This window comes from Cololabis saira, chromosome 8 (assembly GCF_033807715.1).
Source record: "Cololabis saira isolate AMF1-May2022 chromosome 8, fColSai1.1, whole genome shotgun sequence".
NCBI lineage: Eukaryota > Metazoa > Chordata > Actinopteri > Beloniformes > Belonidae > Cololabis > Cololabis saira.
Genome location: NC_084594.1, coordinates 27936574 through 27952399, shown reverse-complemented (window position 1 = coordinate 27952399; position 15826 = coordinate 27936574). Strand labels below are relative to the sequence as shown.

Genomic DNA, 15826 nt, shown 5'->3' with positions numbered 1-15826 from the left:
GAAAAAAGTAGCGGCTTATAGTCCAGAAAATACGGTATATATATATATATATATATATATATATATATATATATATATATATATATATATATATATATATATATATATATTTATTATATTATATATAATGTACAGGACATATATCAACACGCACCAGCATTTTATCAGTACAGTAAATCCAACCTTCAACATTAACTACTCAGTGGTCCAGTTGGCTGAACCAGCCAGAGGATTCACACAAAGGGCTGACCGGGATGGGAACGGTTTTCCAGTTCATTCAAGCAAGGTCATGATCATTGTTTAGATCAGTGATGCTGACACAATCGTTTCCTTCAGCCTTGGCGTTTAAATGACCTGCATGCCACCTCTCATTGATCCCCAAACTCCACCCCCACAGGCCCCGAATCTTGCCCTCCTGTCTTCTCTTTCTCTTTTTCACTTCCTGCCTGCCTGACTCGTTCTGTGCAGCTTGCTGTTTGTGGTGCTGCTTTATTGAGTTCATTTGTTGGATGCTTATCTTTATAACCTGAAGAAAGTCAGGGATGTTCCCACAGATGGACACAGTATTAAAGAAAACAGTAATCCCACTATGCACTTTCTCATCTTCAAATGGATGCTAAATTGAGCTTTAGTGGCAATTTTTTTAACGCATTGGAAAAGTTTTAGATGATTTAGCTTTTTATTTCTCTAGATCTGTTCACATGTTTCTTATGTCACATGTTGGTTATCATTTTTGACAATGTGGAAATTACCAGTTAAAATGTGCCTTTCTGATGGAAACATCCCATAAAGCTAAAATATTTGTACTTAAAAATGGAATGTTACTTCTATATGTATAAATCCCTTTAACTGCACTATATTGGTCAAAACGAATGCACTAAAACAACAAAATACCATAAATAGCATACACTGCAAAATCATCACTTGGTTTTATTGCATCTTTCTACTGGTACATTGTTTGGACAATTTATTGCTTGAAAATTGCATGAAACATTTTAATCTCACTAATATTTGACATCTCGAACTTGAAAAGGGCAGCAAACATAGAACAGTGTAATTTTTTTTAATCTCCTAAAGAAATATGAAATACTTTGCATGTTTTCCAAAATTAGAGATGTCCAGTTTCTAAACTAAATATCTTTCATAATTAAACTGAGTTGTCCTTTTCTTTGAACTCTATGCATTGTTGTGTTGCAACACTGCTGTTGTTTAATATCTATATATTTCTGTATATCAACAATTGAATGAGAATATGGTTTTAAAGTAGTCATATTTCAGTGTAAAACTCATCAAGCAGTCACTACTCACCATAGTATAATGTCAAAAAGGAAGGCATGTGTCTGAAAATTGATGGTTTCAATGTGCTATTAAGGGCACAAAATTATTATGTATGTAGATGATTAACTGTTCATGGGCTAATTCAAAAACTAGTGAAAGAGCTACATCACTTTAGGAGTGACACACAAGCTCAGTTTGGTTTTAAAGGCTGGCAGTGCTAGTGATCATGTCTTAAAAGTTTAGATGTTGCCTGCATGACACATGTACATCACTAAATTCAACAGTTTTAGACAACTTGAATCAGCTCTAAATATCTGCCAAAAACCCAGACCTGCTTTTAAACAAGCAAAAGGTGCCAGACCTTTTAAATGGTGTCTTATTGGTGTGTGTGTGTGTGTGTATGTGTGTGTGTGCGTGTGTGTTTGTGTGTTCATAATGTATGTGAGTGTGCCTATTCTCATGTTTGTGCATTTGTGCACGTTTGTATGTGTGTATGTGTGTGTTGTTTTTAAATTAATCAACAGGGCTGAAGACCATTGTGGGTGCTCTGATTCAGTCTGTGAAGAAACTGTCGGATGTGATGATACTGACGGTGTTCTGCCTCAGCGTCTTTGCTCTGATCGGACTGCAGCTCTTCATGGGGAACCTCCGGAATAAGTGTGTATTCTGGCCGGTCAACCAGACTGGTAATGTGCAGCTGGAAAATGGCAGCTGGTTTTTTGACTGGCACACTTTCATCATGAATGACTGTAAGTGAAACCTTGGCACACTTAAAAAATGAGTGGCAATGACTCCAAACATGGGACTTTTTTTTTATTGTCTATTTTTTACTCTTTTTGTAGCAAACTTCTACTTCCTCCCTAATCAACTGGATGCTCTACTATGTGGAAATAGTTCTGACTCAGGGTAGGTATCTTCATAAATATTATTCTCAAAGTTCTCAAAGTATTGTTGAGAACACAGTGAAGATGTTCTTCAGGATCTATTCTTTTAGTCAATGAGCAGCAATCCAAGCATAAATTATTTGGCAGTATCTTCCTAATCCTGAAAATGGCAGCCTCACATTCACGGTACAAGTTTTAAGTGTGCAGTCAGAGGCTGCAGCACCCAGAGATGCACGCTCACTTTGTGAACGTGCAGCTAGTTACAGTGTCCCCTCCTGCTTGGTGTCCCAGCCTCGACCACTATAGCAGGCTTTGCCTCATAACACATCTAGTAATGGTATTTGTGTCTCATAAAATCAACTTCTTATACAGTACTGCCCAGTTTCTATCCATGACCATGCTGCAGACTGTACCCAAGAATGCATTGCTGTCAACTGGTATTAAAGATCTTGTTCTAAAGTTAATTCAGGTTAAACTGAAGTTGCCTTACATCTAAAAATAAAGGTCAGCAAGCCATTGTTTGGGGTTTCCATTGTAACCAGTCTGCTATCTACTTATTAATGGCTGGTGTGCATCACTCTGTGTAGGTAGTTTATGTGAGGAGAGATGCAGGTGGATCCTAGGCGCAGAGCTATAAGTATTAATACAGTAATGATTGACATGAGAGTTGGCTGACAGGATTTTGTTGAACATCCATACAGTACGTGTACTCATATACGTATACATCGTTGTTGTTTTGTGGTGCTTTTGTACATGCCGTATTTTCTGGACTATAAGCCGCACCTGTATATAAGCCGCATCCGCTCTATTTTTTAAAAAACAATAAAAAAAAGATATACAAGCCGCACCTGTATATAAGCCGCATCCGCTCTATTTAAAAAAAAAAAAAGATATTTCAGCCGCAGATATTTATGTTGTTAGATTAGATATTTACTACATGTACAGAAGGATTTAGAACTGTAAATGATGTACATGTTTGTACCTAAATAGATCCTTTCCTAACAGTGTCTTTTAACACGGCAGCAACTTTGCTGATTAAAACGGGACAGAACCAAGAGAAAATAACCGCTATTTATTTATCTATTTATCTGTTTGAAATCTGCTTCTACTTCTATCTGCTAAAGAAGAAGTAGCGTATTCTTCTTTGCATTTATTTTGTCTTATTGTAAATTCTTCTTATTCTAATTCCGGTTAGCACTCCCCCTAGTGGTGGAAGAAAAATCCACAGAATAGCCGCACCTTTGTATAAGCCGCATGGTTCAAAACCTATGAAAAAAGTAGCGGCTTATAGTCCAGAAAATACGGTATTTTATATAAATACAGTTGCCATTATATGTTGTTGTAACTCTTGTGCTCTTAACTGCTGGCTGTGCCGGTCAGGGCACTCTTGTAAAATAGATTTTAAATCTCAAGATGTCCTTTTCCTGGTTAAATAAAGGTTGATAAAAATACAGATGATCATAACCTTACAAGTCTCAGAGCACTTTTACCTAAGGTCCAGCAGTGCCTTGGCATCCCCAACTGAGGAAGAGATACCCTGAACATCCCTGGTCGCAACAAGCTTCCTGGTCATATTAGTCTTTCAGACCTTGTGTCCTTACTGCTACCTTCCCATACTCTGATAAACAGATTATGTTTTTTTTTTGTTTAAATGTTCATTTAATCATCTTAATGGCTAAGGGGTGACCTGTCTGTCTCAAATTTTGTTATGAGGTTTTGGGGATTTTTCAAATGATAAATGAACTGAATATTTAATGTTGACTCTCATATAGCAGCACTCCAGTATGTGGGGTCAGAATTGCATGAGCAAGACTTTGTTTCTCTCAAAAAGGTCATGAAATATTAATGTAAATCTTATCAATATTCAACTCAAAACAATGTAATCTACATTAAAACATCCCAACCCAGGAACAATAGAGTGGTATTTCATGTTAATTTCATCGCCTGTTACACCGTGATGGCAGTGTAATGCCAATAACTCCATCAGTGTTGAAGCTTAAAATACACATTTCAGTGATTTATAAAAACAGTGTATGTATTGCTGTTTTTCTTACAGTCGATGTCCAGAGGGCTTTACGTGCATGAAAGCTGGAAGGAACCCCAACTATGGTTACACCAGCTTTGACAGCTTTGGCTGGGCTTTCCTTACTCTCTTTCGCCTGATGACACAGGACTTCTGGGAAAATCTCTACATGCTGGTAAGGCAGTGACCTTCTGCAGTCTCCTTAGCCTCCTGTTCTCTTTGTTCCTTCTTACACCTATGCCAGAGCCATATATTAAAGCCTCCTCACTCCTCTGCAACTATCTACTCCATAAGCAGTGCTAATAATTCATTCTTCTTAGCTTTGCACCTGAATGACTCGGCAAAATTGCCTTTCAGCAGCACTTCTCAGTTAATTTGTCCTCTGAATAAAATAAATAAATAAATACATAAATAAATAATAAAGCCTAGGAAAGGCTGTAGCTGGGTGTGTAAATGGCCAGTAGGACTTTTCTTTTCTTTCTTGAGAAATTGTCTGAAAATTCCTGTGTGTGTTTGTGTGTGTGTGTGTGTGTGTGTGTGTGTGTGTGTGTGTGTGTGTGTGTGTGTGTGTGTGTGTGTGTATGGACACACTCCAAGGGATTGTGTCTGTCTGGAGGTTATTCAGGACAAAGCCACATAAAACACACATATAAAATAAGTACTAGGACTTAAACTGTATTTTTTAAATGTGTTTGACCTATATTGTATTACAAGGGCAAAATATTGGTTTAAAAATATAATCGCACAAAATACATTTCTGATTCCTTATCACTTCTTTGTGTGTGTGTTTTTTTACAGACTCTTCGAGCTGCAGGCAAGACCTACATGGTCTTCTTCGTCCTGGTCATCTTTGTGGGCTCCTTCTACCTGGTGAATCTGATCTTGGCTGTGGTGGCCATGGCTTACGAGGAACAGAACCAGGCCACCATTGAGGAAGCGGAACAAAAGGAAGCTGAATTCAAGGCTATGTTGGAACAGCTTAAAAAGCAACAGGAGGAGACACAGGTCAGTCTTAATCTTCCGCCCATTCATAAACACCTGTTCCAACAAATCCAGTCATGTGTCTTTTTGCCCTTCAGGCTGCTGCCATGGTGACATCAGCATGCACAGTGTCAGAGGCTGCCCTAGAGGATGAAGGTGGGGGTGCCTTGTCCCGCAGTTCTTCCGAGGTCTCCAAGCTCAGCTCCAAGAGTGCCAAAGAGCGTCGCAACCGTAAGAAGAAATCGCGCCAGAAAGAGCAGGAGAAAGAGAAAGGAGATAGCGAGAAAGTAGTTAAATCAGAGTCAGACGATGGCAGCAAGAAAAGCACAATTCGTTTCCCCGGAAGTCGACTTGGCAGGAAGACATCCATCATGAACCAGGTACACTTCATTAGAAAAAACATTTTTTTTTCGTGTATCAGTTGATGCAAGATGATGCGGTTGATGGCATCACACTAGAGAGCTCTGTCTGGGTTCTTGATCTCAGTGGGGCAGTTGTAGCTCAGGACACAGTGGGATTGTTGCTAATTTGTTCATTAATTGTGTTCTTAGAAAAAGATACTCAACTCCACTTTCACTGCTGCTGCTCACTTATAAGGTACTTGGGATAAAAGCATCTCATAATGCAGCTCAGTCAAGTTTTTGTGGTTAAGCCAGTGATCTGAAAGATTATCAAGCACAACAGACATGCTTGTCATTTTTCTTTCAACAACATCTGATATCGGAACATCTAAACGAGTAAGCTTATGTACTACCAGGACAATATGTTTAATTGACACTAGTTCACTCCTTCTGCACTGCAGTCCTCCGTCCTCCTGGACGTTCACATTTCAGATATAGTCATCAAATCTAAATACAATCAGTGAGAATAAATTACACTTATACTAAATATTGCTTCATATTGCTGTTGTTGAGAAGAGAGAGAGAATGATTGACGGTTCATTGATTTTATAAATCAGTATTTTAAAGGGGACCTATTATGAAAAACACGTTTTTTCTTGCTTTAACATATATAAAGTGGTCTCCCCTCAGCCTGCCAACTCAGAGAAGGAGGAAAGCAACCAAATTCTGCAGTGTCTGTACAGCCGCCCGGATGATCCTTCCAGTGTCATGTGATTTCTACGAGCCGTTCAGATTCTGCTCCTTTCGTGACATCACGACAGGAGCAGAGGTTGGCCTCCGATGTGTGAAACCACGCCCACAACTATAAAACCGTGTAACTGCATGCGAGCATCCGACTATCGCGTAGCACTGCGTGACATCGGACGCTCTCTGTCCATCTCCCTCCAGCCAGCTGCCACTTTATTGAGGTTTTTGTAGTGAAATGAGGAGGTATCATAGAGATAACTTCTCATTTCAACTAACTGGATTAGCCGTTCCTCATCCGTGACCCTTTCCTACAGCGCTTTAAACCGGCTTTCAACGCGAGTGACAGGAAGAAAATAGAAGCCTGCATCCGACAAATGTTCAGTTCAACACGGCGCGCCGCGTCGCTGCGGCCAGTTAGGACAGTGTAAAGGCTGATTTATGGTTCTGGTTTATGGTTCTGGTTTATGGTTACACCAACGCAGAGCCTACGCCGTAGGCTACGCTGTACCCTACGCCGTAGGGTCTGCATCGATTTCACACAGAACCATAATTTAGGCTTAACTCCGCTGGCCGGAGCTTCCGCCATTTTTTCGTAGCGGTGTATCGTGTCATTCGGGCAGCCAATCAGCACAGAGCCTCATTATCATAGCCTCCCCGCCCACTCAGAATCCTGCATAGAGAATGAGGTTAGAAACGGTAAAGATAAACACATGGCCCAGAGGCTGAATTTCTAATTAATATAGAAAAAACAATCAAAAGCTTGTTTTTAAGATATTCAAGGCCTGTTTAAAATAGACATTAAAGGAGCTTGAGGCTGGATTGAGGCAGGATTTATGAAAAAAATCCGTATACATTTTAAGTTTTCTAGTGATAATGTCAGATGAAGCGTTCCAAACCCAAAAGAATGAGCCCTCTAGTGTATCTCTCCTTTGCCTTGAACAGGCTGTGTGCTGCAAAATGTGCTGCAATTCGCTCCCGATTTTCCCGCGCTGGGCTGCGGATGTGACGTCACATGACGCTGCATGTGCGTTCTCCCCGTTCTCCCGTGCCGGCTTCACTGTTGGCTGCAGTACCCCCAACGGCCGTCGTGGTGAAGGGTGGCGCTAGAGAGTCTCATTTCTTAAAAGGAGCCTCATGCTCCTTTAAATGCCATAATAGGTCCCCTTTAAATTCTTCGCTAAAAGATTAACAGAAGGTATGCAATTAAATTTTGTTGTTTGAAGCTTTGTTATTAATTCTTTAATGTATACATTTTTGTTTAGTAGTCTAGTGTGATATATACCAAACATGTTAATTCTAGAATAGGATATGTAAAATACAAATAATTCAGTTTGTACACAACTGCCATGGATGGAATTTTGAATCAGAAGTAGATTCAGGTTCATCAAGCTGATTTTGATGTATTTAATTACAGACTGTTGGGGTCCAGTTCATGTAGGTAGTGGTGGGGGTTGGCTTTACTTAATACAGATACTTCAATGACGTGAATCTTTCCACCAGTACCAAATAGCATGATTTGATACTGGTGAGACTGTGTGGACTTGGAAGACGAGCTAAGTAACTGTATTAATCAGCAGAGGAAAAAATGAAAGTAATGGCACAACTTGACCTAGACTTGCTGTGTTCAGCAGTTAAAGATCAGTTGGCTCGTGGATAGGGTAACCAGATATTTATGGAGAGGTTCAATGATGGGCTGCGGCTGACATTTGAACTGTGCACATCAGGAACTGAGTCAGGTACAGCTCCGAAGACGAGCACACTTGGAAGAGAGGGGATGGACTGTCTGGACAGGTCCACACAACAATGCAGCCTCTATGTGGGGTTACACCTGGTGCACAGCCAATGTTTCTGGGATTTTATCCGTAGAAATCCCAAGCCCAAGTCAGGTGAGACCTGGGAGCAGTCCTCCATTCCGTACCCTTCCCAGTCCACTGTGTTCAAGGCTAGGGGTGGGTATTGGGAAGGACCTCACGATACGATACGCATCACGATACTTGAGCCACGATACGATACACATTGCGATATCCCGATTATGCGATATCCCGATTATTAAATTCTACATAGTTCACCGAAAAATTTAAAAATGCATTACACATCTTAAAATCCAAGTTGTATATATGTACATCAGATGATAGTGATGGATCTTAAAATCCGAGTTGCACGTTCATCAGATTATAGTGACAATTCATGGGACAAACTGAGTCAAAACAATGTTTTATTATAACTATACAAGCTAAAGTTACAACATATTTGTATATGTTTTTCATATTATTTACATCATATGAAATTAACATTAAATTTAGTATGAGGTTGCTTTAATTATGTGGCAAATGATAATAAACACAAGAAAGATGGGTACTAAAACCAAGGACAGGCACAGTGATCAGTCAGTATAGATATAAATCCATAAATAAATAAACCTCTGTCCATTATTTTTCATTTTTTAAGGACAGGCAATTGTGTTATATAAAAAATAAATTATAAAATGAAATAAAACGTGAAATAAAACCTGAGCTCAGTGCAGGGCCCTCCCAGGGTTGGTAGAGAGTGGCAATGCCCAGGACTGTCACTTAGGTAGGAGCACTGGGTGATATAATGGGGAAAAAATCGGGGATAAAAAATATAAAAAAAAAAAAATATATCGATATTCAAATTTTGAATATCGATATTGAATCAGCTGGAAAAGTATCGCGATATATTGCCATATCGATATTTTTGCCCACCCCTATTCAAGACCCTGGTCCTTATAGCAAGAAAGCTGAGTGCGGATTCTCCATCCCTGAAGAAAATGGTTGGAGGATGTTGAGCAATGGTACAGGAGACTGAACTGTGAAGACCTGACTTGTGACACATGGAAAGTTTGATGGATCTAGAAATAGGAATCTAGTTTGGGCTTAAAACATAGGGCTAATAAAAATGTCCACATTTTAAAAGCACCAATGAAGCAAGTGGAAAGTTTATTGGACTTGTAACTAATACAAATTTCTGGCCAATGACTTACCTGGATGCAGGTGTGTGGCAGTGATAAGATGGAGAAGAGATTCAGGGCGGGTCAAAAGACTTTCCACATGGTGGATGTGAACTGAGTGTTATCAAGAACTACATCCATGTTTATCCGTCCAGACAAATAACTGGGTTGACATATAAATCCACTCTTTTTCGGCGTTAGGGAACATTGGGAAAAGCAAAAAATGTTCCTTCCTCCAAGGGTGGAGAACAAGGACAATGAACCTAACCTTCTGTTCCACCTGGAGGTCCTTCACATACAAACAAAGTGGAAAGTAAAGTAAAACCTCAATGGCTTAATCCTTGTCTCAGACGCTTTCTTCTGCACCCCAATCAACTGAAGATTGTGGGACTAATACTGTAGCGAGATGATGAGAGGAAGTAACAAGAATCAATGGAAGTATGACTCGCTGGTATGTCCCTTCTAGGGAGTTTGTGATTTAACCGATTTGAATAAGAAATGGCAAACAAGGTGGTCAGGTTGGCCGCAGTGAAAACAAAATCCCGATTTTTGTCGACTGGAACGCTCCTCTGAGGAAAGCTGAACATGTTCTTTGAACCAGCTTTGGGAGCTTGAGGTTTAGTTTAGTTTAGTTTAGTTTAGTTTAGTTTAGTTAGTGATTTATTCCGAACATGCAAATGATATATAACGTAAATATGAACAAGTAAAACAGAAATAATAATACAAAATGGCCGATCAAGACAATTTTACAAAACAAAACAAAATAAAACAGCATAAAACAACAAAACAGCACAGTAATTTCACTTGCATGTCCGAAAAGGGGTGGGAAGAAGTATGACTTATTTAATCCCGCCCCTTCTCCATAAAATATTAACAATATTTATTTATGTCCTTCTTATTTTTACATTACTCTTTTCTTAATTATATATAAATATATACATACACACACACACACATGCACGCATACACATACATACTGTACGTACATAATATACATATACACACAAACATACAAGTACACATACATACATACACACACATACACTCTTTTTTCGTTATATTTCTTAATTGTGCTGACAACATATAAATAAATAATAATTAACAAAAGAAAAAATATATAAATATACATATATACATATATATATACATATATATATATATATATATATATACATATACACTGAGGTTCCTCATCGATGCTTTGATTAATCAAGATCAGGTTGTTGGAGATGGAGCAGAGTTTCTTATCCCAGTGATACTTCTGAGGGCTTTTATCAGTCCTAATCCATAAATCAATGAGTTGATATAGGCTCATCATCTGGATCATCTGGCAAAGTCAGTTTATCCTTGATACTTTTGATCAAGATGTTCTGGAGTCTCGAACAGCGGTCCATCATTTCATCCACTTTTAGCAGACCACTCTGTGATTTCCTTGGAATAAAGACACTAAGAATCAAGCAAGATGTCTTCCATAAACATTTGTAACTCCAACTCAAATTCAAATGCTCCTGATGTAAATGGGACTGGGCCAAAATACACACAATGACATGAGACACTGACAACTTCATACGTAAATGTAATAGTTGTTACTTGTTACTTTTTCCCAATATGTCAAATCCTAAATCTGACAGTGTTTGAGGATTAAATAGAGGTGGGATAGCTTCCCACTAATATTAAAAAAAACATAGATCTTAGATATATTGGTGATACAGAACTGACAACTGTGCATAGTTGTTTGTCTCGATTGTATCTGTTTGAAGGACCTCTGGACCTGTCCAGAGTATACTCCTCCCCCCTTTTCAAAGACAGCAGGTAGAGGATTCAGTCTCATCAGGACTTCAAAAGCCTGGAAGTGGTGTTCAGTTTTTTCAATAAAAATAGCATGCTAAAATACAAATAATCCAACTAATAATCACTTCAAATTTGACATTGCTCTTGACTGTTGTAACAGGCTCGTTATATGTAGTACAAATAACCACAAACAAAAGTTCTGGTAATAAAGGTAGGGTCCCTGATTTTAGAGAGCTAGCAAGATTTGAAAGTGGCGCCTCCTCTAAGCCCCGCCCCCTCCTCCCCCTCCCGTCAGCGCTCCGTCCAAAGCCACGCCCCCACAAACTTTGGGGAACGCGCATTTGCAGGAGTCGAGTTTTCCAGGACATTTTGGACAGCACATTTTCAACAAAACTACCCCATGTCTCATTCACCTGGTAGCGAGGCCGGTTTTAGGGGGGGGCAGGGGTGGTCTGTACCCACCCAAACGTGCATCCTGCCCACCCAATCAAAGTTATGGGGATCCTTTATTTTTTTATAATTTTATTTTTTTATAAATATAAAAAAATATCACAGAATATCTGTACCGTTTCTGATTGGGTGGGCACTGCACATCATTTTTAGACGCAACAATGAACGCATACCGCAAAAGTTGTGTCTCGGCGGAGGGACCCGACGTCCCAGCAAAATGAGCTCAACAGAGAAGTTTAGAACAGCACACAGAGCACACACTGAAGGCTGATTTATGGTTTCCGGGTTTCACCAATGCAGAATGGTGCGCGTCGCCGCGTACCCTACACCGTAGGCTACAGCGTACCCTACGGCGTAGGCTACGCCGTACCCTGCGGCGTAGCCATGCCTCCAGAGCCTGCAGGGGAGCGCAGCACAGCAGCCACCGGCGCTCCGCACCGGTGCTCCGCTACTGGGGGTCTGTGGCAGACCCCCAGTAGCGGACAACCTGCGCCGCAGAATTGCACTTTGGCTTTCTTTTTTTAGCCTTTTTAGCAGGGCGAGCCGTTACATTCGACATGACAGCCGGACCGCGAGCCGGCGTTGAAGCCGGGAGCGGCGGGGGCCCTCCGATGTCAGGCCGCGGTTGCCAGTCGGTCTGGAGGAGCGGGGGGGGGGGGGGGGTTACACTGGGACAGTCTGAGCCGAGGACGACCCGTGGGAAGCGGACACGGGGGCTGGAGGCAGCTGGAAGCAGAGAGACGAGACGAGAGCGCGCATGGGACGGAGGGGGGCGTGGGCGGGACTTAAAATGAAGGCATCTGATTGGTTCTTTCCCCCCTGCCAAGCCTTTGTTCCTCTGACCAATCCGTTTCATTCGGTGCGCAAAAAACAGATTGGTTAGAGTTTTTACAGGATTAAAGCTGTCAGAGAGGTCGGATTTTTTTCTTTCCTTTTTCTGAACACATTATTTACTGGCTACTCTCAGGATGGAAGGACCATTTCACCCAGTATAACAATAAATGTTTTTGAATACGATCACAGACTATACCTTTAAGGGGTCTGAGAGTTATAATTCTACTTCTACTTGTGTTGCAGTTTTATCAAAATTACTTTCTTAATGGCTTGAAATTGCTCATTTCTCTTTATCGCTGTCCTCTTTTTGATACTTGACTGACATGCCTTCATCTTATCTTCTGTTTTTAATTGCTCATTAGTTCTTGTTGTTTTCAATATACCTTTAATTCTTTCTCCTCTTCTACCTCCCTTCTCAGTCGCTCCTCAGCATCCCAGGCTCACCCTTCATGTCGCGGCACAACAGCCGCAGCAGCATCTTCAGCTTTAAAGGCCGCTCCAAGGACATGGGCTCAGAGAACGAATTTGCAGATGACGAGCACAGTACGGTAGAGGAGACTGAAGACCGTAGAGGCTCCCTATTTATACCTTACCGTCGCAACAGCTACAGTGGCTACAGCCAAGGCTCTTCACGGATCCATCCGCTGGGACCCCACCCTGGAGGGAAAAGGAACAGCACGGTGGACTGCAATGGCGTGGTGTCTCTCATCGACCCTGGGCCTGGCAGACGGCTTCTGCCTGAGGTGAAAATAGATAAGGCAGCCACTGATGACAGTGTAAGGACGTCCGTGGGACACCGATACGGTTTAGGCATGATGGTGGTGGTGGCCCTGGTCTCTGCAGCTCCTCCTTCAAAACCTCTTCCCTTTGGCTCTTGTTCCTCTTTTCCCTAAACCCACTAGCTCTCCTTCCTGAATATCTGAATTCTGTTTGAATATTTCATTTTACACTTAAACGTCTCACCTGATCTAATGCCCCCCCCCCCCCAAAAAAAAACAACAACAAAAGAACAAAAAAACTTCCTACTAAACATTCTCAAAAAGCCCCAACTACAGTAGCTGAAACATGTATGTAGTCTCACTGCCTTACTAACATTCTGATAATTAGTTTTATTGACTACGGTAATCACTTACGTTGGAATCTCTCACAATCATTCATAAACTCAAAGTAACACTTCAAGTATTTAAAAAAAAATTAAACAATAACAACAAAAAAAACTACCTGAAAGAAAAATAATGTCTTCCTCTATTTCACCACTTTGCCCCCAGTCTTAGTAACTTTGTCATGGGGGCTTTCACTTTTGTCTATCCCAGTTTTTATAAACCCTTTTATATTTCTCTCTACTATACATCATTCTCTCTCTTTCACACTCTTGATGCTGTATCTCCCCTGTCTGTCATCTTGCTCTTAACCCTGGATGGTGCAATAACAAGCCTGAAACTTCTCTCAACAATATTTCCCCCTTCTTCTAGCTAGCATGGTAGACCTTTCTTTTATTCACAACCAGTTGACCTGCTTTTATCTTTTTTACCTCTCATAAAATATAGCATGTTGTAGCAGCTAATGACATCTTGAAATCCCCTCTGTTTACATAACGTGCATGCTACTGCATGCCATGTAATGTTGCGCAGGAATTGTTCTGCACGGTGCCTTGTTAAAGGATTAGAAAGTATGTTGTGAAGTCTCAAATAAAAGCCACTATTTTCAGAATGGCTCCTCGTCAGGTCAGTCAGAAGTAGAACTTCACAGATAACAGTTAATTAAAGATACTACATGAGAATTTCAAATGCATATCATATGGTGCAGGAAATGCTTTCAGTGAACAAATTAGACAACTTAGTAGAAATGCTTTCTGTAATTTGGAGATTTAATGTGAAGAGTTGGGACTCAAGGATTTGATCTATTGTGTTTCTGAATATGAGTTTGGTGGTATTCGTGAGTGACATTGCATCTCTCTGTGAGTACAGACGACAGACCTGGAGATTAAGAAGAAACACTCTGGCTCTCTCATGGTATCTGTTGATCAGCTCAACTCCTCTTTCAAAGACAAGGAACATGCCAACAGTCAAATGAGCGTAGTCACCAACACACTGCTAGAGGGTATGCAGAGTTCATGTGCTTTCCTACTTTTGTGAAATTATGCAGTACTTTACATTTAAAGGTCAATATGTACAGTACATTATATCTGGACACAGATGAATGTGCTGTCCTGCACGTTACTTGTGAGGATATGTTCTCTTGCAAAAAGTTGTAACAATTTGATCTGATGTAATCCCAGTTCAGCAATCTAGAGGCAACAATACATCGTGCTCACAATTATCCTCAAAGTGATATTTTTCTGTCTTCATCTCTGCCTGCAGAGTTAGAGGAGTCTCAAAGGAAGTGTCCTCCCTGCTGGTACAAGTTCGCAAACACCTTCCTCATCTGGGAATGCTTTCCCTTTTGGCTAAAGATAAAGCACATACTCTACGTGATTGTCATGGACCCATTTGTTGACCTGGCCATCACCATCTGTATTGTGCTCAACACCCTTTTCATGGCCATGGAGCACTACCCCATGACCCCACATTTTGAGGAAGTCCTCTCCGTTGGCAACCTGGTGAGAAACCATTTTTGTTTCTCATCAATGTATTTTTTGTTGTTTACTTGTGTGTCTCTATGCCTACCTGGATCCCTCTCAGGGGTTCCAGAGGGATTGCAGGATTAGTTAATCTGCCTACATATGCTTAAACTGATTCATCAATGCATCATTTGATACGTGCACTTAAGAGTTCACACATGCGCCATATACAGTAATCAGCTGGGTCTCATTAAAGATTTAGGTCCATTTTAATGTCGCCATCAAGGCTGAACCAGAGTCCCTCATTAACTCCACTAAGATCACTCACCCTTTGTCTTTCACATTTCACTTATCAAAACTCTGCTGAATGGACCTGCGAAAGCCTCAGCAATGCTGACACACCTCCACACACACATGAGCACACGAGGCTCTTCAGAAATGCTTTGGGATAGTATTTACTAAACTCATCTGCATCAGACATTTTCATTTGTCTCTGCTCTTCCATGTTTTCAGATATCACTACAGCACAGCTTTCTGAGTGCAGCAGTGTCTATCTATCTATCTATCTATCTATCTATCTATCTATCTATCTATCTATCTATCTATCTATCTATCTATCTATCTATCTATCTATCTATCTATCTATCTATCTATCTATCTATCTATCTATCTATCTATCTATCTATCTATCTATCTATCTATCTATCTATCTATCTATCTATCTATTAGGGCTGGGCGATATATCGAGATTTTAATATATATCGATATATTTTCAAACGCGATATGGTACGAGGCAATATCGTTTATATCGATTTTTAAAAAAATTCGGTAAAAAAAAAAAAAAAATTATGATTTTGATATAGCTTATTTTCTGACAAATTGACTTGAATGTTTTATTTGAGATTTGCACAAATGTTTTGTTAATTGCACAACTGTCAACCTCAGTGGAAAAGTCTGCCTGTTACTGTC

The 15826-nt window shown here is 40.3% G+C and overlaps 1 protein-coding gene across 4 annotated transcripts in view; it reads left to right on the top strand.

Moving 5' to 3' along the window:
• The window catches only part of scn8ab (sodium channel, voltage gated, type VIII, alpha subunit b), a 47710-nt gene that overhangs the window by 13953 nt on the left and 17931 nt on the right, over nucleotides 1-15826 (top strand). For 2 of the 4 annotated variants that reach the window (XM_061727553.1, XM_061727552.1), the window contains exons 7-14: nucleotides 1803-2027; nucleotides 2121-2184; nucleotides 4219-4360; nucleotides 4984-5190; nucleotides 5265-5546; nucleotides 12717-13073; nucleotides 14265-14397; nucleotides 14658-14896. In XM_061727553.1, coding sequence (XP_061583537.1) covers nucleotides 1803-2027; nucleotides 2121-2184; nucleotides 4219-4360; nucleotides 4984-5190; nucleotides 5265-5546; nucleotides 12717-13073; nucleotides 14265-14397; nucleotides 14658-14896 — 1649 coding nt within the window. The remainder of the gene's footprint in view (nucleotides 1-1802; nucleotides 2028-2120; nucleotides 2185-4218; nucleotides 4361-4983; nucleotides 5191-5264; nucleotides 5547-12716; nucleotides 13074-14264; nucleotides 14398-14657; nucleotides 14897-15826) is intronic. The other 2 variants (XM_061727554.1, XM_061727555.1) reach the window with 1 other exon arrangement.